At 46.1% G+C, this 21,644-nt stretch overlaps 1 protein-coding gene across 5 annotated transcripts in view; it reads left to right on the forward strand.

The window, feature by feature from the left end:
- LAMA3 (laminin subunit alpha 3) overlaps positions 1–11,025 on the forward strand; it is a 252,215-nt gene extending 241,190 nt beyond the window's left edge. For all 5 annotated transcript variants that reach the window (XM_081251703.1, XM_081251700.1, XM_081251701.1 and 2 more), the window contains 7 exons: positions 926–1,109; positions 3,314–3,454; positions 5,827–5,986; positions 6,102–6,232; positions 8,022–8,115; positions 9,356–9,475; positions 10,478–11,025. In XM_081251703.1, the coding sequence (XP_081107829.1) occupies positions 926–1,109; positions 3,314–3,454; positions 5,827–5,986; positions 6,102–6,232; positions 8,022–8,115; positions 9,356–9,475; positions 10,478–10,623 (976 nt within the window). In that variant the 3' untranslated portion in view covers positions 10,624–11,025. The remainder of the gene's footprint in view (positions 1–925; positions 1,110–3,313; positions 3,455–5,826; positions 5,987–6,101; positions 6,233–8,021; positions 8,116–9,355; positions 9,476–10,477) is intronic.
- The last annotated feature ends 10,619 nt before the right edge of the window (positions 11,026–21,644 follow it).

Below are 21,644 nucleotides of genomic sequence, written 5' to 3' on the forward strand. Positions count from 1 at the left end.
CTCATGACTTTCCTCTCCCTGCATGTATACAAAGTAGAAAGCATATTCACTGGGTTTAACAATCGAGGCTGCTTGGTGAAATAAGCCAGTTGCAAAAAAGACAAATACTGTGTGATTCCACTTCTATGAAGCACCTAGAATAGTCAAATTGATAGAGACAGAAAGCAGAATGGTGGTTACCAGGTGCTGATGGGAGGAGAGAATGAAGAGTTGTTGTTTAATGTGTAGAGAGTTTCAGTTTTACAAGATGAAAAGAGTTCCGGAGATTGGCTGCACAACAGTGTGAAGGTACTTAGCACTACTGAACTGTACTCTTAAAAATGGTTAAGATGGTAAACTTTATGTTTGGTATATTTTACCATAATTTTCTAAAATGTAGATTTTTTTTTTTTTTTTTTTTTGGTACACGGGCCTCTCACTGTTGTGGCCTCTCCCATTGCGGGGCACAGGCTCCGGACACGCAGGCCCAGCGGCGATGGCTCACGGGCCCAGACGCTCCGCAGCATGTGGGATCTTCCCGGACCAGGGCACAAACCCGTGTCCCCTGCATCGGCAGGCGGACTCTCAACCACGGTGCCACCAGGGAAGCCCTAAAATGTAGATTTTTTTTTTTAAAGTAAGGCATCTTCCTTCTTGCCATGTGCTGGGACTTAACGCCACTAGCTGAGTTTGTCATAAAACTTCCTCTTATCTCCCAATATGGTAAGGAAATTATACAACAAAACTTTTAGCAGCTGAAATACAATGGCTTTTAAAAATTCCCAAAGAGATGGGCCGTTTGATCAAGAAGTGCCTTAGTTTATTCATTTAAATAATGAGGTTGTAGGGTTTTGTTCCTCACTGTCTCTCCCAGCTGTGGAGATTTGAAGAAACACTAAAAACCTCTTATTTTCCATCTTCGCCTTTTGCTTTCTTTTCCCCACAGGTCACAGTTTGCTGTGGACTTGCAGACAACGGCGTCCAGAGGGCTCGTGTTTTACACAGGCACTAAGAACTCCTTTATGGCTCTTTATCTTTCGAAAGGACGTCTGGTCTTTGCACTGGGGGCAGGAGGGAAACAACTGAAGCTCAAAAGCAAAGAGAAGTACAGTGACGGGAAGTGGCACACGGTGAGAGCTGGGGCTGTCCTAGAACCTCTGCTGGGGCCAAGTTCACTGCTGAATAGCTGAAGACGGGAGTCTCAGCGTTCTTCCCAACAAGAGGGCACAAGCACTGGGAGAGCTCATGGGGTCAGAGGCACTGAGCGCCCCAGCGCCTCAGCCCCAGAGACTCCTGCACATGCCGTGTGTGGATGACATCCTAAATGCCAAAACAGACTTTCCTCCCTGCTTCTTTACCCGCCACCCCCAACCCCCCATGCACCTCCCTGGGCTGCACCACTCCCCTTGCCTATTCCCACCCTTTGCTCCCTGGACCATTTCTCTCCTTCAGGACAGTTTCCAGTCTCCAGGCCCCCTGTGAGTCTGGAATGCCTTCTCTGTAGCCCAGCTGTAAGCACCCACATCCCTAGCATCTGAGCTCTTGCCTGAAGGCATCCCAGGGTTAAAGAAATACAGTTTAAGGCAAGAAGGGACCTATATATATTTTTTTTCTGATGAGGGAATTGGAACTCAGAAAACTTAAGTGACTTGACAAGTTACACTCACTCAGTCATTCAACAAATATGTAATAAGCTGCCATCCTGGAGCACGTAAACAAAAAAATCCCCAACATAATGTCAGCTACTGCTTTGAGAAAACACTAAAGCAAGGTAAGGAAGTGGCCGAGTAGGGAGACTGTTTCAAATAGCGCAGTAAAAGAAGGCCTCCTCCAAGAGATGACAATTATATAAAATTATAGGAAGGATTTCCAGGTAGAGGGAACAGCAAGTACAAAGACCCTAAGTTAGGAATTAGCTGAATGAACAGAACAGAAAGGATAAGAAGTGGGATTCAAGAGTGAGGCAGGGGGACTTCCCTGCTGGCACAGTGGTTAAGAATCCACCTGCCAATGCAGGGGACACGGGTTCGAGCCCTTGTCCAGGAAGATTCCCACATGCTGCGAAGCAACTAAGCCCGTGCGCCACAACTACTGAGCCTGTGCTCTAGAGCCCGTGAGCCACAACTACTGAAGCTCATATGCCTAGAGCCCATGCTCTGTAACAAGAGAAGCCACCGCAATGAGAAGCCAGCGCACCACAATGAAGAATAGCCCCCACTCGCAACGACTAGAGAAAGCCCATGCACAGCAACGAAGACCCAACGCAGCCAAAAATAAATAAATAAATAAATAAATAAAAGAGTGGGGGAGGCCCAGGTCATTTAAGCATTGAAGGCCAAGGTGAGGATTTGGGATTTTATTCTGAGTCTCTCTGAAGCTTTTAGAGAGTCTAAAACTAAAAAAGCGTTACACAAACAGATTGATATTTTCAGAACCCTCTTTAGCTAAAGTGTCTAAAAGGGAGTAAAAATAGAAGTAAGTAGACCAGATGGATGCTGTTGCCTTTGGTTCAAGAGGCTGAGGTAGAGGGGGAGAGAGTAGACCACCCAGGATGTGTTCTAAAGGCAGAGCCAAGAGGGTTGGCTGATGGAAAGAGAGGAGTCAACATCAAGTCCTGTGATTTGGGACCAGTGATTGGGTCAATAGTGGAACGTTTGCTGGGAGGGAGAAGATGGGCAGGAGGTGGGTGTCGCTAGGCAAGAGTGGGAGCTCTGTTGTCAACATCCTGCGCTTGAGCTGCCTATCAGACATTCAAGCCCAGGTGTCCGTAGATAGTAGAGGCCAGAGGTCACAGCTGGGCATCTACACTGGGGAGTCATTAGTGAATAGTCTCATAGCCATGAGGTGGCGGAGTCCACACCAGAGCCCAGGGATCCCGACTTTTAGCAAAGAGTTTAAAACACTTGATCCTCTTGTTGGAAGAGGAGTAGCCATTGGCCCCTTGCTCCAGGACCCCTGCTCAGAGGAGCATGTGACTTTCTCCCGTCTCAGCTCTGTACACTCTCTTCCTTCCTCTCTGTTGCATGGATGTCTGTTTATTTATGATCCTTTGGTTCTTCAGTTATTTATCTTTTGTATAAGTTTCCAGTCACTTATATATTTTTGTTCACTTCTGAGAAATCTTTTTTTAGTTCATGTTTTAAGCTCACTGTTTAATATCTGACATAATCTCACAAAATGATGATGATGATGACACTGGAGAAAACTCTGATTTTTCAAAGCTACTTGAAGGGACAGAAAAAGTTTAAAAAACAATTTCCTGTGACCACTAATAAACTACAGTGCCAGTTGTCAAAGGTAAGAATACGATTAACGTATTTTCTTTATCCTTAAGGTGGCATTTGGGCAAGATGGAGAAAGGGGGCGCTTGGTTGTGGATGGTCTGAGGGCCCGGGAGGGGAGTTTGCCTGGAACTTCCACCGTCAGCCTGAGAGGACCAGTTTACCTGGGATCGTCTCCATCAGGGAAACCAAAGGTAAATAGTTATGCTTCAGAGCCACAGATAAGAACAAGTTTCCCTATAAGCTTTATAATTATACCATATATTCAAGGATATCAAAATACTTTAAATTATTTTAATAACTGAATCTGTATTTTAATGTTATTTGGTGACTGAAATAAAATTATCTCAAGAACCAAACTTGGGGAAAATTTGGGCTAAGGAGAAAGTCACAAGTCTGTCTGTCCCCAAGAAGGAGGGGTGCGTACCAGGATTTGTCAGGTTCAAAGGCTCCGATGGGACTGTGGCCCCAGGGTGGCGTTCTGTGGGTGCCCTCCCCCTGTCTTCTCCACGTGGCCAGAGGGCTCACTGCCCCTGATTACTTGGCGTGGCTGAACCCGCCTGTCACTCTTCTCCCAAATTTGCCTTTTTTGCCCACAAAGTGAAGATGGCCCGTCAACAGCTCCGGCCCAGAAACTGTCCTCCTCCGAATGCGCTGCCAGGCGCTGAGTCCCTCCTGCCCCTTCCCACTCCGCTGGTGCCCATTCTGGTGTGATGTGTGCTAGCAGCTGGGGGGAAGGGCCGAGACTCAAATCTGGGCCAGAAATGGACGTAAACAAAGCAGGTCACTTCTGCCAGCGTGGATTCTAGGCGGTCAGGCTAACCTGGCCTTGACCTTGGTGTCTCCACAGGGCTCAGCCTGGCCCACTTGAGTTTTGCACTGTGGTTTGGGCCAAAGCCCCAGCAAGTCAAAGTACTGTTTTACCTTGTTGTATGTAATAACTTTTATGTATGTATCATAAATAATATATAACATAGTATAGTATATGTATTATGGTCTCTAATGCATATATAACGTATAACATATTAATAATTGCTCAAGAGGATACTCAGTGTTTGCTTCTCTGCAACCTCTGTACCTTTTTCCCTCTCAGAGAAATCACAGGATCGGGTAGTGATTCAGGGCCACAATTTGGGTGCTATTTTTTTTTTTTTGTGGTACACGGGCCTCTCATTGCTGTGGCCTCTCCCATTGCGGAGCACAGGCTCCAGACGCACAGGCTCAGCGGCCATGGCTCACGGGCCCAGCCGCTCCGTGGCACGTGGGATCCTCCTGGACCAGGGCACGAACCCGTGTCCCCTGCATCGGCAGGCGGACTCTCAACCACTGCACCACCAGAGAAGCCCTGGGTGCTCTTCTGACTTGGGTAAATCACACTCAACATCCTAAAATCTGAGACAATCAGTAGCGCCCCATTTACAACATCCTTTACAAGCAAGGTCCTATTCGCAGCCTTCCTTCAACCTGAGGGTGCAAACCACTGAATACCCTCCTCCATGTCCTTTCAAAGGCAGGCAACATCCAATCAACCAGTGGCTGCCTCCAAATACCAAAACCTGCAGCCAGTCTTTGGTGATTCCGTGTTGGGTTATGACGTGAACTGGAGAGCCGGAGCGTGGTGTCAGATACAGACTCTTTGTTATACATGATGGCAAATCTGAAGAAACTAACATTTCTTAGGGGCCCCAATCAGTACTTTATTGTTGACGCTGACACCACATGCATCTATAATACCACTAGATTCCCTTAAAATTATCATGTCTTGCAACCATCGTGTACGATTCTAGAGTCCTAAAGGCATTTACTCCAGAAGAGAGTAGAGGGATTTTGTTCAGCGATTTATTAACTTTTTTGAGAATTTTATGAAAGCTATAGCCCCTTTCTCCAGGAAAATACAAAGACATCTGGTATATAATTTAAGGGATCAGAGAACCCCAGAAGCTCATCCCTGAGCCCCAGGCCAGCTCTAGGCAGCCATGGGGGCTCCACGCAAGCCCCCTGATCCCGCACCCTGTGTCTGATCTTAACCCTGTGACATTCATGATTTGTTGATGGTGCACTGGGCCCAACAGTGTAGGGAGCTTTTTTACACTTCATTATTTTAGGAATGTTTTGGCCTCTTTTTTCAGCCAGCCGCCCTGCATTAAGCTATCACACGGGCTCATGAAACCCTAAGAAGTATTTTGTACCTGCAAAGAGACGGTGAGATCTGTGAACAGCAAGGTGGAAATATCCCCTGTTGCAGCTCTGACTGTGGCCCAGGGTCAAGTCACCCTCTGTATTCTTGTTTCCACGCTAGGTAGCCATCTCCACTGCCCCTGCCCTTGGTTTGGTGGCACCTTCAAACTTCGACCACCCACCAAACACCTGGTATCTGGGTTTTTGGGCACCGTGGAGGGAGCCAAGATGGAGCCAGTCAGGCCCACCTGACTCTTGGAAGCAGGATGGATGAATCCCCCTCCTTCCTCCTTTTTTGGACAACTGCCCCTGCCCTTAACCTTGGCTGTGCATGGATTTCTGGGAGTTGTGGGTAATACAGTTTGCTTTCTCTTCTGCTTGGTTGCAGACCCTCCCCCAAAACAGCTTTGTGGGATGCCTGAGGAACTTTCAGTTGGATTTGAAACCCCTGGACACGGCTTATGCAAGCTTTGGGGTGTCTCCCTGCTTGGATGGCTCTTTGGAGAAAGGCATCTATTTTTCTCAAGAAGGAGGTCATGTCATCCTAGGTAAGGAGCAGTTTGGAAGACTTTATATCTTTATAGCTTTGATTCTGAAGAACTCTTATCCTTTTTTTGGAATTATGATGTTTAAACTATTATTTGTTTATTTTTGTTTTGAAAGCTAACTCCGTGCTTTTGGGGCCAGAATTTAAGCTTGTTTTCAGCATTCGCCCGAGAAGTCTCACTGGAATTCTAATTCACATCGGAAGTCAACCCGGGGAGCACTTATGTGTTTATATGGAGGCAGGAAAGGTGTGTAGCTGTCGGATGACATGGGAAGGGTGTGTGAATTTATATTAGAACCAGATTCCACTTCTGGAGACCATGGTAGGTGGAGTTATGGTAGAGAGTGGAATCCAATCTTGTATTTAAGAGGCCTGACTTCAGGGCTAACTTACCCTTTTCCTTAAGTAATTTGGTCATCATGTTTTCTGTTCTTCATCTTTAAAATTGGGCAAATTCAAACAAGTTGGGCTGAATTCCAGCTCTACCACTTAGTTATAGGGCCCTTGGGAAGTTACCTAACCTCTCTCAGACTCAATTTCTTTATCTTTACAATGTGGAGAATGATGCTTATATTTAAGGGCTTTTGTCAAGAGAAGAGAAGCTGCCATATACTCAATAAATGTTCATTTTTCTCACCTCCCCTTCACGCTTGTCACACCTCTACTTTTATTTATAAGGGCAGCACCAGAATTCATGGGATGGATTTTCTCACCAGCCGTCTACACCATGTCACACCCTTGTCCCTGCCCCACATCCACTGGGTCAGTTTCAGATTCCCTTTATCCTCTCTACACAGCTCACCAAGCCCTTCTGGTCCCTGCAGCCAAGCTGGCCACAGGGTCTCCCCCCAGCCTTCCTTTAGCTTTTCATGGCTTCCTTCTTCAGCCATGTGCTTTTGCTGCTCCATCTTTCCCATTGCTTACAGGCCTACTCAATATCTTATGTTCACCACCAACTTTTAATCTCTTTCCTTTTCAAAACAATCTCTTTCAAACCAAATCCTTCCAGGAAGTCTCTCTTAGTTAAGGCCTTAAAGCAGAGATTGATAATATAGCATTTTCTTTTACCTTCATCCTTCCAGTTTATTGAATGTGAGGGAAAACTCTCAGAATAAAATACAGTAGTCAAAACTCTTGGACACTTTTTATTTAAGTTACAGCTTTAAGTCTGAGCAGGCCTCTTGCGGGCCTCAGAAGCAAAGAACTACGCTTAATGGTGGTTCAGACAAAGCTGACTTTTCAGGGGAGGGGTTGGGGAGCGTCTTTGGTGAGAGCTTCTGGATAGGCAATAATCCCCCCAAAACGAAATCAAGACCTGATAACCTTCCTAACAGCTGTGACACCGTTTAGCTTGAAAATTGCCTGAGAAAAGGCTGCACTGTCTGCTTACATGCAAATTAGATGTAAATTATTTATCAACATGCTTATTTTAGTCCTCTCATTTCATTGACCTTGATTCAGCCCCTGGAGAATCCTGGCCCAGAGTGGGAATGCGGGATTCTGCACAACAGCACGTTGAGTGCCTGACCCCTGACACATGCCCAGTCAGTTAGCTTGCTGAATTCCTCGGACGAGAACCCTCTTGAAGTCCTGCGTTCGTGGAATTATTATAATTGGCTGCCCCCTGCAGCTGGATGTAGGCCTCAGCCACCGTTTTTGCCTTCCAAGTGGTACACGTCCTCCTAAACATAGCTAGTGTCATACGCTACTAACTAAGGCAGATCTTCGATGCTAATCAGTAACCTTTGAGTCGGGCCTGTTGGGACTGGGGTAGGGAGTTGGTGGGAAAGGCTCCTTACCTTTGGCAGTAACTTCAGGCCAGGCCCTGGGTTTGCAGCTCGCTTGCCTGGGAAGGGGTGCAACAGAGAGATTTCTGCAAAGCCTTAGTCCCTCTATGGTCACCTGGTGCGGGAGGGTGTACCCATATTTCAAGTGCTCTTGGGCGGTCAGGGTGCAAGGGCTGGGAAGGGAAGATGGCAGGAAGTGGGCTCCACCTGCCTTTCTGAAGGAAATAGGAAAATGCATGTGTGTTTCAGGTCACGGCCTCTGTGGGCAGTGAGGCAGGTGGGATCCTGACATCGGTCACACCAAAGCAATCCCTGTGTGATGGACAGTGGCACTCAGTGACAGGTATGACGTCCAGTAGCCTATTGTTCACAGACGGAAACAGTCTCCCTTTCCATCTGGACTCGAACATCCCAAACGCTCCCTCAGTTCATCCATCCATTAGCGTCTGACCAGGGTCAACCCACCAGGTTAAGGTGCTGGGAACATGTCTATTCTCAACTCCAGTCGTATTTATGTAATTCATGGCTCCAGTTCTCCATAACACACTGAGTTTTTTTGGGGGGGGGGGTGGAACCCAGCAAACTGATAAGCTATGTTTGTTTTCAAGGTAGCATAACATTGTGATTGAGATTTTGGCTCTGAAGTCAAAGAGAACACAGGTCAGGTCTAAGTTCCAGCCCTGTGAGACCTTGGGCAAGCTACTTAGTTTCTCTTTATCTTCAGTTTTCTCATCTGTACAATGGAGGTAAAAATAGTGTACACCTCCCAAGGTTGTGAAAATGAATGGGATAATGCGTGTGAAGTGCTTAGCAGTGTCCAGTACGTACTAAGTGCTCAGTAAATATTTGCTCTTACTATCGGTAAAGTTCATTGTTGGGTTGTTTTTTTCAACAACATTTAATATTAATGCCAACGATTTAGACAAACCACTTGATGGAGAACAGGCATAAACTCTCAAGTCGAATCTGCTATTTTAGGAATAACTTGAGCATACACGTTTGGAGGTATATTAACCTGTATTGGCTAAAATATCTTTTGTTAAAAGTAGCTGCCTCTTGGCTAATTTGAAAGCTAACTGCATTGCAGTTGGTTAAGATTGTTGACGCTGGAGGAGTTTTATTTGGGAGGGTCAGAAGCCACTGTCTTTGGAGTCTGTTTTCAGCAGTCAGTCAGTGTCTTCTTGGAAGGAACCAGAGATCATGTGAAATAAGCCCTGGCCTCTGGAGACAGGAAACCAGGGCTTGAATCCCAACTTGTTTAATTTATAACCAAGCCATGTTGCCAAGCTCCTCAATGATTGAGGGTCACAGTCTCTTATCTGAGAAACAAGAGTGATGATATCTTCCTCACAGATTCATTTTAAGGATTAAATTCTGTAATATATGTGGAAGCACCTAAACAGCACCTGGCGGGGAGAAATTAGTTGAATTTGTGTTTAGGTAGACGGAATTCCTGCGAGCCGCGCTCCCTCAGGTCCAACAGGAGTGAGTGAGAAAGAAGCCGATGATGATGCACGGTGTAGACATTATACAGTGGGCAGGGTTCTCAGGTGATAGACCTGACCTGCTTTCTTTCCCTGCAGTCACCATAAAACAGCACATCCTGCACCTGAAACTGGACGCAGACTATAGTTCCACCGCTGGACGGCACCCCGTCCCCACTGCCCGCACGCGGGAGCATCTGCACATTGGAGGTGTCCCAGGTAACTCCTATGCTGACTTCTACACCCATGTTGTCCCATGTCAACTCTTAACATCTCCATCTTAACCCGTGCGTGGGGGCATCACATTTGTTGGGTTATCAGCAGGGCAGCCATTGGCTGGACCGTGTAGACAGTGAGACTCTTTCTCCAGCTTGTGGGGAAACCCGAGTGCCAGCAACAGAACGTTTCCCAGCAGCCCAGGCCACGTGGCTGCTGCTTCCTCTTGTCCCAAGCCTATAATTTATAAGCCTCTCCTAAGAGGCTGCATGAACCTAGAAGCCTGATATCATAAAGAATCAGAAAAGGGCCTGAGAAACTGGTCTCTCCCCTCCAGGCACTTAGTTTTGGTGACTTATTAAGCTTTGTGGGGGAATCAGGCAGGGTGAGATGGAGTCAAGTTCAAGAATGGAATTTTGCCTGGAAAGAGCCTTGTCAGCCTTCGTTGATTTATGTGCCTCCAAATGGTGTGGTTGTTAATGTTATAGGTCTTCCATGACCCATGAAAAGCACTAGAGTTCTGAGTCATTATCTATTGATTTGGGCTGTGGAATCTCCTTCTCTGAAGGATGTGCAGAGTAGCCTTGTGGCTGACCTTTCACAGCAGGGGGTGTGCTGGGTGCCTGCTTAAAGCAGGAGAGGACTGGGTGGACTGAGAGCCTGGGTCCCTTAAGCTCTAATAAGACCGTTTCTTCCGTTTCTTTCTTTTCTTTCTTTTTTTTTTTTTTTTTTTTTTTGCTGTATGCGGGCCTCTCACTGTTGTGGTCTCTCCTGTTGCGGAGCACAGGCTCCGGACGCGCAGGCTCAGCGGCCATGGCTCACGGGCCCAGCCACTCCGGGGCATGTGGGATCTTCCCAGACCGGGGCACTAAACCGTGTCCCCTGCATCGGCAGGTGGACTCTCAACCACTGCGCCACCAGAGAAGCCCAAGACCGTTTCTTAACGGAGTGCATTCACTTGACAGTATGAATGAGCCATCAAGTGCCTCTCCTTTTGCCTTTCAGCTGCTTTGAAAACCCTGAAGCTTCCCGTGTCGAAATCCTTTTTTGGCTGCCTGAAGAATATTCAAGTCAACCACATTCCTGTCCCTGTCACCGAAGCTGCAGAAGTTCGGGGGACTGTGAGTCTCAATGGCTGTCCTGACCACTAACTCAAACCCATCACAAGGCAGGGAAGTTCACCTCGGAAGCGCTGATTACCCAACGCCCCTCCCTCTCCCCTCTCAAGGTCGTTCTTGACTTAAGACACCATCCCGATGGGTTTATTAGCAAATCTCATTTTTAATTCCAACCACACATACCCATCATTTTGGCATTCAGTGCTACATATATATTTTACATAAAAATCCCATTTCTTGAAGAGGATGAACAAATCCTTACATGCTTCTGGTAATATCATTTTCCACTAAAAGTTTGATGTCTTTTAAAGAACATTATTTTCCACTTGTTAAAAAAAATAAATATCTTTCAAAGCACTTTAAAAATACAAAAATTTTACATGTGTTAAGATGTTATAATTTATGGGGTTAAATAAATGCAGTGTACTCTTCAAATTATGATGTTTTATTCACATAAAATGATTGGCTTGCTGGTCATTTTTAATTGTATTAATTCTTCAGCACCTGTTCAATGTGCTATGTACAACGCAGTTTTCTACAAATAATTACCAAGCACATGCTGGTGAGGTACTGTGTGTTCTCAATGTTGGATCTACAGTCAAGGAATATGCAATCCAATCGGGGAGACACATACTATTCATAAAATAGTAAGTAACAAAGTGAATAAATGAACCTGTAACTCCACTTGGCTTCCCACGTACAGTCTGCTACCAACCAAGTCTAGATTATGATTATCAATTCCTTGAGGGCAATAACTGTCTAGTAGAGGAGCTGAGATGGATGTACTGTATATACTATAATTAAAGCTTTGCATGAGAAGCTAACAGAAGTCAATGGGAAGTAGGAATCTAGCTTTATCTACAAAATAATGAACCGTGTACTAGGCCAATATTATTACCCAGCACCACTCTCACTAGCAAAGAAGGCTATGCAAGCACTTCTGTATCTCCTACATAGCATTTGCTCATCAGGATTAAAACAACAATTCTAAAATTTGGGGATAGTAATCCTATGTGGTATCCTTACAGCTACCTGCCCTCCACCTCCAGGAGGGAAACTGAGGCACGTTCCCTTCAAGCCAGTGCTCTTTTATGACCCTCACACTGCAGTCTCGTGGGCATGCTTTCTACCTGCCATACCTATGCAAACATGAACCGTTCTCCTGGACAGGTAGCAAGGTCCCCATCACAGGGGGTATTCAACAGAGGCTGGTTGGTGGGCTTTAGGGATGCTATGCTGGGTCAGAGGCTGAATTTCATGACCTTAAGTCATGTGCTTTCCAAAATCATTGATTTTCAAATGAAAATTCAACCAGGTGATGACCACCCAGACCCTGAGTCTGTGTGAAGAACATCCATTTCACCTGCCTTTGGCAGGTCTGCACTAAATGGCTGATTCTCTGTTCCGGGTTCCTGGTGTTGACTTAAGTGAATCTACAGAGTTATTCATGAGTACTTCCCAGATTCATTTTAAAGGGGCAGTTGAGTCTTCATTAATACCACTGCTCTTCCCTCCATTTTGTGGTGGCTGAAAGAACAGCTGTCCTTCTGCGTTTGCTGAATATAATCCCAGCCACCAGAAGGCAGCAGAGGGTGTCACAGATGGAGTTTGAGACCCAGAGCCCTCAGCGTGGCTCTTCTCAGATTTTAAATGTCTGTTCTCTGAAAGGAATGCTACAGCTCCCCACCTGGACCCTCACGGGAATTATGTGTAAACCGTGAAGTGCATATAAATATCATCGCTATTATCTTCCTCCTGGCTCACAGCCTATCACAAATTGGGCTGACCTTGGGGTGAGAGGCTTAGGGGTCAGCAGGATCACCGGTGGTTGACCCTGACCCGTTCATGACGCCTCCACAGTTGGTGTCATTCTGGTCCAGGCTGACCTTGGGGTGAGAGGCTTAGGGGTCAGCAGGATCACCGGTGGTTGACCCTGACCCGTTCATGACGCCTCCACAGTTGGTGTCATTCTGGTCCAGGCGAGTGGGGCCTGGATTGTGAGAAAATCAACTCACATCTCCCGAGGTGACAGTCACTTCAGGGGCACCCAGGGACTATGGAGCACTCGTGTGCCTTCATGGGCTGCCTTCTTCACCTCTTGACCCCATTCCTCAGGATGTAGGGCGGTGGGGTTTTTGCCACACTCATGATAACCCCATGTCAGAGGACGGCGGCCCCGGGCAGAACATGCTGACCTTCCCATCCTCCCAGAAAGGAAGTCACCTCACTTCCCCACAGAGAACTTTGAGTCAGCACCTTTCTCCCTCCCACCAACCCTGCCCAGTGCTGCCCTGTAAAGAACCCCAAATTCTGCCATTCCCACCACATTCACTCCCCTCTCTTCCAGCTCCCCGGTTCTCTTTTTACTAATTCCAACTTTGGGTGGGTCCATGCTAGCCCCAGAAAGGCCAGGTTCTCTCTCAGGAATGAGAACTTAAAGCCAGCATATGAGTGGAACCATTTTCAAATAACATTATGATACTGAATACAAATGGTATAAATATTGGTTATAGAAAAATTACAAAATCACCCATAACCTCATCACTCAGAATTCTATTTGAATTTGGTTACATGTCTGTTATTCGATTCTAAATGCATGTATAGTTCCTTACAAAATGACAATTATCCTGTAAATGTTCCTTTTTATGTTTTTTAAAACTATATGGGGGCTTCCCTGGTGGCACAGTGGTTGGGAGTCCGCCTGCCGATGCAGGGGACATGGGTTCGTGCCCCGGTCCGGGAAGATCCCACATGCCGCGGAGCGGCTGGGCCCGTGAGCCGTGGCTGCTGAGCCTGCGCGTCTGGAGCCTGTGCTCTGCAACGGGAGAGGCCACAACAGTGAGAGGCCCGCATAACACACACACACACACAAAAACTATATGGTGTTTCCCAAGTCTTTGTGGAACATTCCATCAGATGAATTTATTATAATATATTTAACCAACCTCCAATTATTAGGCAACTGGGTCGTTTCAAATTTTTGCAATTATAAGCAACACCATAATGAATAAGTCCTGGAATGTAAACTTACTTATTTTCTTAGGATAAATTCTTAGAAGTAAAACTACTAAGTCAAAATACATGAACCTTTTTATATTTGTTGTTAGCTATTGTCAAATTGCTTCCTAAAATGTTCTATCCCCTTCCATTCAAATCTTTTTTTAATTGACTTTAGCCCCTGAGATCACTAAATATAAACTCACCAAGGTCAGCTCATGGTCTTCAAAACAGGGAGCAGTGTTTGGATCAAGTCAGCTCCCACGGATCCGCCATGCTCCAGGCTCATCTGAGCCAAATGCACACCACCTGGAAATGCAGGGGCAGCTGATGGGCTTTGATGGGTGATTCCGCAAAACGCCTTAAGGGAGGGAGCAGTTCAGTCCTTCCGGAAAGGAGCAAGGCACTCCTCGGAGGCTTGGAAGAGTGGACTGTGCTCCCTGGGCAGCCGCCAAACCTCAGCCGTAGCAGCTTCTTCCTCCTCCACCTTGTAAGTTTGCTTTCTTTGTGATTGAAACGTTCATAAGGATTTGCTCAGGCAAAATTTCCGGGGCAAAAGCTCAAGTCCCCATCCCTCCCATCACCCTGCCCCCCAATAGAAATCTAAAACAGGAACTCGTTTTTCTTAACATGAGTGATTATGGTAATAACAGTGGTGGTAGGTGACAGGTGTGTCATGTTTTCTTAATTTTCTTAATTTGCCAAACAATATAACTTCTCAGCATAAAAATTCTAGCATAATGTCCTCATGCCTTTGTATGGAAGGCAGAGACAGAATTGGAATATCCCTGTTAATCATTCTCAGAGTGAGAAACAATTATTCTCCCAGAGTAAAGGGCAGGGTCCTGAGATGATGAATACTATTTACTGAAAATGCTTTTTTTTCTTCTTGGCTCATGAAGAGTTCTATGACCCCAGAATGTAAAGCGTACCTTTCCACTGCCAGAAGGTTTTATTTCCCATAAATTTTGAATGTGTGGTTTATTTTGCTCTACATTGAGTCCTTGATAAAATGAGACTTGGGAGTTTCAGGGGGGAAAGGCTGGAACTTCAGTCTTCATGCATGCACATGATAACACAGCACACACTTACTGATTAAACCACCCCTGGCTCAAAAGGCTTTTGCTAATTAATCAGTAACGACTCGTTCCATACTCAGGGAGCATGCATTCCTGGACAGTCATAATGGAGCTGGGTGTCTGGTGATGTAGCTTGGTGTGTTGTCCATTCCAAAGGCAAATCTCAGTAGGAATTTAGTATTCCTACAGGAAATATGCTTCCTCAGAAATAAAGTCTATATTCTGGAAAATAAGTGACTGCATTATCTAGCATTCAACTGCAGTGCTGTCAACAAAATGAGATCCTTAATGTCATGTTTTTACAATGTCCATGGTGAGGGCCAGGCCCCTGACAGGGAAGAAAGTGTCTCATGGGACTTCGGGGCAGCTTTCTGGACCAAAAAGTCCAGCTGCCACTGTGATAGCTCCTGACAAGACCAGACCCCAGAAGGATTTGTCTCCTGCTGCACTGTTCCCTTGTCATCCATCTCGTCCCACGTCCCCTCCATAAGAGCAAAGCCCCAAAGGAAAGCCACCTCCACCTTCAGGAAAAACCTTTGCTCTTGGAAATCACTTGGCTCTGAGCTACTTCTCGTTCCCTTGGTCCTATAATTCCAGTTGCATTTCAAGCATGCAAGCTTTTTGTCATGTGGTTTCGAATATTCTAGAAGTTTGAGGGATAAAAAATTAAGTCTTTGGGCTTCTCTGGTGGCGCAGTGGTTGAGAGTCCGCCTGCTGATGCAGGGGACACGGGTTCGTGCCCCGGTCCGGGAAGATCCCACATGCCGCAGAGCAGCTGGGCCTGTGAGCCACGGCCGCTGAGCCTGCGCGTCCGGAGCCTGTGCTCCGCAACGGGAGAGGCCACAACAGTGAGATGCCCGCGTACCGCAAAAAAAAAAATAAAATAAAATAAAAAATTAAGTCTTTTACTTCAGAGGTCTTCTCTGAGAGTTAACTGAGATGATAGGTGTAAGAATATTGGGAGAATATCATTGTTAATTTTACCACTGTTAAGAACACTGCAAAACATGGAGCAGAGGTATCCAAAGTTAGTACTTCCTTATGGCTTTAGTTACTCTAGGAGAGGAATTCAAATGTCTAAAAGCATGAAAGCCGGGGTGCCTCTGAGAAAGCGCTGACCCAGAGTGGGGTGATGGTACCTCATTGTGTCCAGGTCTTTCTGAAAACAGGTTACCATCTCCCATCTGCTCAACAGGCTACTGTCTTTACTCCAGTCCCATTTCTTGTCCCCCAACTTGGACAAGTGTCTCCCGCCTTTAACCTTTATCTTAATCAGCTAAGTTTCCATAACAAAACACCACAGACTGGGTGGCTTAAACAATAAAAATTTATTTTCTTGCAATTCTGGAGGCTAGAATTCCAAGAGCTAGGTTCTGGCCTGTTTGGTTTCTGGTGAGAGCTCTTCCTGGCTTGTACCTGGTCACCTTCTTGCTGTGTCTTCACATGGCCCTTCCTTGGTGTGTGTACACAGTGGGGAAGGCAGGGAGCGCTTCGGTGTCTCTTCTTATAAGGAGATTAATCCTCTTGGATCAGGGCTCCACTATTATGACCTCATTTAACCCTAATTACCTCCATAAGGACAATATTTCCAAATACAGTTACATTGGGGGTTAGGCCTTCAACATGCAGAAGTGGAAACAGGAGGTGGGTGACAGGGAGAGCATAGAACGTGCTGAACGTGCCCTTTGCAGTTATGTTTCAATTGAGGGAAGTGAAGGGCCACTAAATTGTCCCCCTGTCTCTGCTGAGGGATGTGGTCCGGGAACTCCGCAGCCGTCTGAGTAAAATCAGCTGCTTCTGACCTTGTGGCAGTCACCTCCATGGCTGGTTGCCTAGCACAGGATTTAGTTGAAGATTTTAGGATAACAACCATTCCAAGGGACTGTCTCACACGTTACCGTTTACACAACCTTTCCATGTCTCTTCTCACCTTTGACCCTTACCACAGGCTGACCCTTACTCTGGTTCAGGGAACGGGAAGATGACCCCTTGCCTTCCTCTGACCTTGACTATGTCTTGCCGCCCGCTGTGGGCGCTCTTTGCAAAGTAGTTGCCCAGTTTCTACCGCTGTTGCACGTTAAAGGCTCTGCTTTTACCTCAGGGACATTGAAAGGCTGTAACCAGGGAGCTTATAGGAGTTGCCACCACGGGATCCCCTGAGAGCGGGAGCAATGGTGTTGGCTGTGGGTTGGGGACAGTTGGGGAGGGGGAGGCAGCTGAGCAGGCAACTTGCCTGCTTTCCCACCGCTGAGCCTGCAGTCCCACAGGTGACCAGAGGGGGAGCTGTGCGGCATCGTTAAGCCCCGCCTCCCGGACGCCATCCCGATTTCACCAGGAGTCGCAGAGCGAGCAGGGTGCATGCTGGTTGCTGCCCTGTCCCACTATACTTGTCACTCGTTTTGGCCACAAGAGGTTAGTCTTTGGTGAGGGAGGGGCCACAGGGCAGAGCTGCAGTGGGGAATGCAGTAGCTGAGGATCCGGCAAGTCCAGGAGCAGATGGGTCGGTGTGGGCCGTCTGCCTTGATGATCTAAACCAAAGGGTTCGAAAGGCGGAAGGTCCTTGGAGCATCTTCTCCAGCGTCAGTTGGAGCGTTCTCGTTTTGTTTGCTGTTACTGTTTGTGTTTGCTCTGTTGTTGAGTTCTCACTAATATCTCAACCACTAAAGCGGGTCCCTTTGGGTTTCATGCCCCCCACAGGGATAAAATGGAGATACAGAGGAAAGAGGCTGGGTTGTGAGCTCAGCAGAAGGGCTGGAGGCCTGGCCCTGGTTCTGATTGGAGTTATAATCTTGGGCAGGTTTTCTCACCTGGCCCACCTGTAGCTTTAAGATAAATAAGGCAAAAGACTTCTTGAGACTCACACAGTGCGCGTTAGCAGGGCAGAAGTCAAAGCTCTGCCTGATACGGAAGAGAGTGCGTTTGCCTAGGACGCCCTCTGTGCTCTGTACACCGAGGGACCCAACCACAGCCCAAGAGGAGGCTTGGCCAGAGTCCGGGGGACGGGGGCGCTCTGACCTCATCTCTTTCAGGAGTACATCTGACTGTGGGTGCGTTAGCCCCATCTTGCCCCAGGAAGCTCAGGCTCAGAATGCTTGAGCGATGGGCCAAATTCAAAGCCAGGTTCTGGGTTATAGAACTGGGACAAAAACTGGAAAGAGCAAGTCAGAGGGTCCATGAAGGGAAGTAGTAGTATGAAGTCTCTCTGCATCTGAACCTGACCGGCTGCTGACCTTGGATCAGGAGAAGGTGGGGCGGCAGAGAAAGATGACTGGCTGCCAGGGTCAGCTGAGCGGGGACTATTTCAAGTCCTAATTATCTGCTGTTGTTGAGCTGTCAATTGTTCCACAAATCCAAGAGCTAACGTCCCTTTGTTCTGAAGACACTGCAGAATAATTACAAGCTGGATAAAGCCCTCAGGTGGAATGAAAAGAAAATTAAAACTAATTACTATTCAGGGCAGCCGTTCTCTGGCCTCAGACTTTATTTTCTTCTTTTGGTATTTTCATTTACACACTCACAAAAATGGAGATAAATCTAAACTAGAAGCAAACCCTGGTTACATAGCAAGAAAATGTGAGGCATCCTGAGCTTCGTTTGCCCTGCTTCCTTCCACAAAATTCTTTTATGTAAATTGCTTCCTCCCTGTGCCTCAGACATAATAAATACTCATGGAAGGAAGGAAAGAAATTACACAAGTGGGAGATGAACTAAAAATGTAGAGATTCCCAAACCTCACTCTCTCTAGCATCATGGATTTTATTACTAAAGGTTAATGGGAAGTTGATCCATTAATCAATCCATGGAAGACTTTTCAGAAATGACTTGGCTACTCATCTATTTGGTGAAAACTAAGGGAACCTCTTACCCTCCTGGGTCCAAATTTCTCTGGGGTAAACGGATTCATTTCAGCCTATGGATTCATGAAGGTGAGACCATCACCTATATGCAAAGCATCCCTTCAAGTATTTAAAATAATTAAAAAGAAAAAAGAAACTTCTGGGTACAGATGGGAGCTGCTTTCCAACTAGGAGAATCAGGTGTTGAAGGAACATATCCACCCTTCCTCATTCAGTGCCAAAACAACCCCCAAACTTCTGTAACCAGAACAACTCAAACTCTGTAACCAGAGCTCACAGTCACCCCACTAACAAACATGTGTGCCATTTATTAAGTACTTGGCAGGTGCCACTGTGCCAACCTCTCGCCCACACAGTCTCATTCAATCTCAACAATTACAGTAGAGTCAGGTATTATTACTCCATTTAGCAGAGAAGTAAACTGAGACTCAGTGAGTAAGCCCCAAGGTTACACGTCCAGTCCTCACAGAATGCTGACCACATTATGTTAACCGTGTATTTCTGATGCTTTGACCTAGGGGAGGTAGGGGCCTGCTGACTGACCCTGGAGGGGCTGCCCCTCCCATGGTTAGCCGATTCCTAGAGAGAGTGGAGGGCCCAGCTGTGAGCACTGTGCCTTTCATATGCTAACCAACCAAGCCAGAGCCCACACCCTCACCACTTCCTCTGCGCCTCTCACACTCGGCCATTCCCTGCCACCTCCCTGTGCCCCCCCCCACCATAATCACCTTGGGGCCAGGTAGCAGACAACTAGGGACAGCTCCTGTGCCCCAGGGTCTACTGAAATTATTCAAGCTAGCCAATCCTAACCGTGTTTATCTGCCTCACCCATTCTTCCACAGAAACCACAGTGAAGGGTCCTTGCCCACATTGTTCCCTTCTTCTGCCTCCTGACAGACCCTGAATCTTCCTCATGTGGCTCCCCCGTGTCACGGTGTGTCCCCTCCTATTGGGATCCGTGAGTATAACAAGCTGTTTTCAGTGGCAGTTGTCTCCTGATCTCACCTGCATAATAATAATAGGACCTCCTTTTCTCGTTTTTTTGCTTTTGTTTTTTCCACTAAGCAATTATTTTTTTTTCTTTGAAGTATAGTTGAATTAATATGTTGTGGCAGTCTCTGCTGTACAGCAAAGTGACTCAGTTATATATGTATACATTCTGTTTCATATTCTTTTCCCTTATGGTTTATCATAGGATATTGAATATAGTTCCCTGTGCTATACAGTAGGACCTCGTTGTTTATCCATTCTCTATATACCAGTTTGCATCTGCTAATCCCAAACTCTCCATCCATCCCTCTCCCAACCCCCTCCCCCTTGGCAACCACAAGTCTGTTCTCTATGTCTGTGTTTCTGTTTCATAGATAAGTTCATTTGTGTCATATTTTAGATTCCACATATAAGTGAAATCATATGGTATTTGTCTTTCTCTGTCTCACTTCTCTCAGTATGATAATCTCTAGTTGCATCCATGTTGCTGCAAATGGCATTATTTTGTTCTTTTTTATGGCAGAGTAATATTCCATTGTATATATGTACATCTTTATCCATTCATCTGTTGATGGACACCTAGGTTGTTTCCATGCCTTGGCTATTGCAAATAGTGCTGCTGTGAACATCGGGGTGCATGTATCTTTTTGTATTATAGTTTTGTCTGGATATATGCCCAGGAGTGGGATGGCTGGATCGTATGGTAATTGTATTTTTAGTTTTCTGAGGAACCTCCATACTGTTTTCCACAGTGGCTCCACCAACTTACATTCCCACCAACAGTGTAGGAGGGTTCCCTTTTCTCCACACCGTCTCTAGCATTTGTTATTTGTAGACTTTTTAATTATGGCCATTCTGACCAGCGCAAAATGGTACCTCATTGTAGTTTTAATTTGCATTTCTCTAATAATTAATGAGGTTGAGTATCTTTTCATTTGCCTATTGGCTATCTGTATTTCTTCTTTGGAGAAATGTCTCTTTTGGTCTTCTGCCCATTTTTCGACTGGGTTGTTTGTTTTTTCGTTGTTGAGTTGTATAAGCTGTTTGTATATTTTGGAAATTAAGCCCTTGTTGGTCACATCGTTTGCAAATATTTTCTCCCATTCTGTAGGTTGTCTTTTCATTTTGTTTATGGTTTCCTTTGCTGTGCAAAAGCTTGTAAGTTTGATTAGGTCCCATTGTTTATTTTTGTCTTTATTTGTATTGCCTTGGGAGACTGACCTAAGCAAATATTGGTATGATTTATGTCAGAGAATGTTTTGCCTATGTTCTCTTCTAGGAGTTTCATGGTATCATATCTTATGTTTAAGTCTTTAAGCCATGTTGAGCTTGTTTTTATGTATGGTGAGGGGGTGTATTCTAACTTCATTGAATTACATGTGGCTGTCCGGCTTTCCCAACACCACTTGCTGAAGACACTAAGACCTACATTTTAGTACACACATCCAGGGTTATCCCTGCATTAACTTCACTCAAGAAGGCCGAACCACAAGAGAGAAACATCGTATCTCATGTACTAGGAGTATGTTAGTAGTATTGCTGTGCTCAAAGACAAATGAAAGCCTTCAAGAGTATATTCCAAGGGCATGAAGGGCCACTGCTAATCTCACCCACTAACCCTCTCAAGCCCCAGACGGCAGCCATCTGTTTCCCCCTTTGTTTTGGTGGCATCATGGTGATGGGGAAGGGGAGTGTCAGAATATCTGGGGGACCCTGATTTGCACATTCATCCAAAGGGGGTTAGAAAAGACAGTGAACACTGCCCTGAAACAAAGTCATACTTCCCCTCTGGTGATGGGCATTCTTCCTTCCTCCAGAAAGGCTTCTACCATTCTGGATGGAAGCTCTTAAATGAAGGGTAAAGTTAGCTACCTGGAGACAGCTGGCCAAATTAGCATACTTACAGCAGATAATTAAGCCAAGACTTCAGGTGAAAATAGTAATTAATCACCAAAATAACTTTATTCAGCCTGGTTCCCTCCACACCATTCTGGGCTGACACACACAGGAGTGTGCACTTCCTGGAGCCCTTCTCACCCAATACCTCATCTACGAAAGAAAGCAGCTGACACACGAGTGATCTTAAGGCTTTGGCGTGGCTCTGATCTCTCTCATCCTCTCTTGCTTGAAG

Source organism: Mesoplodon bidens, assembly GCF_964165515.1.
Source record: "Mesoplodon bidens genome assembly, chromosome: 13".
Lineage (NCBI taxonomy): Eukaryota > Metazoa > Chordata > Mammalia > Artiodactyla > Ziphiidae > Mesoplodon > Mesoplodon bidens.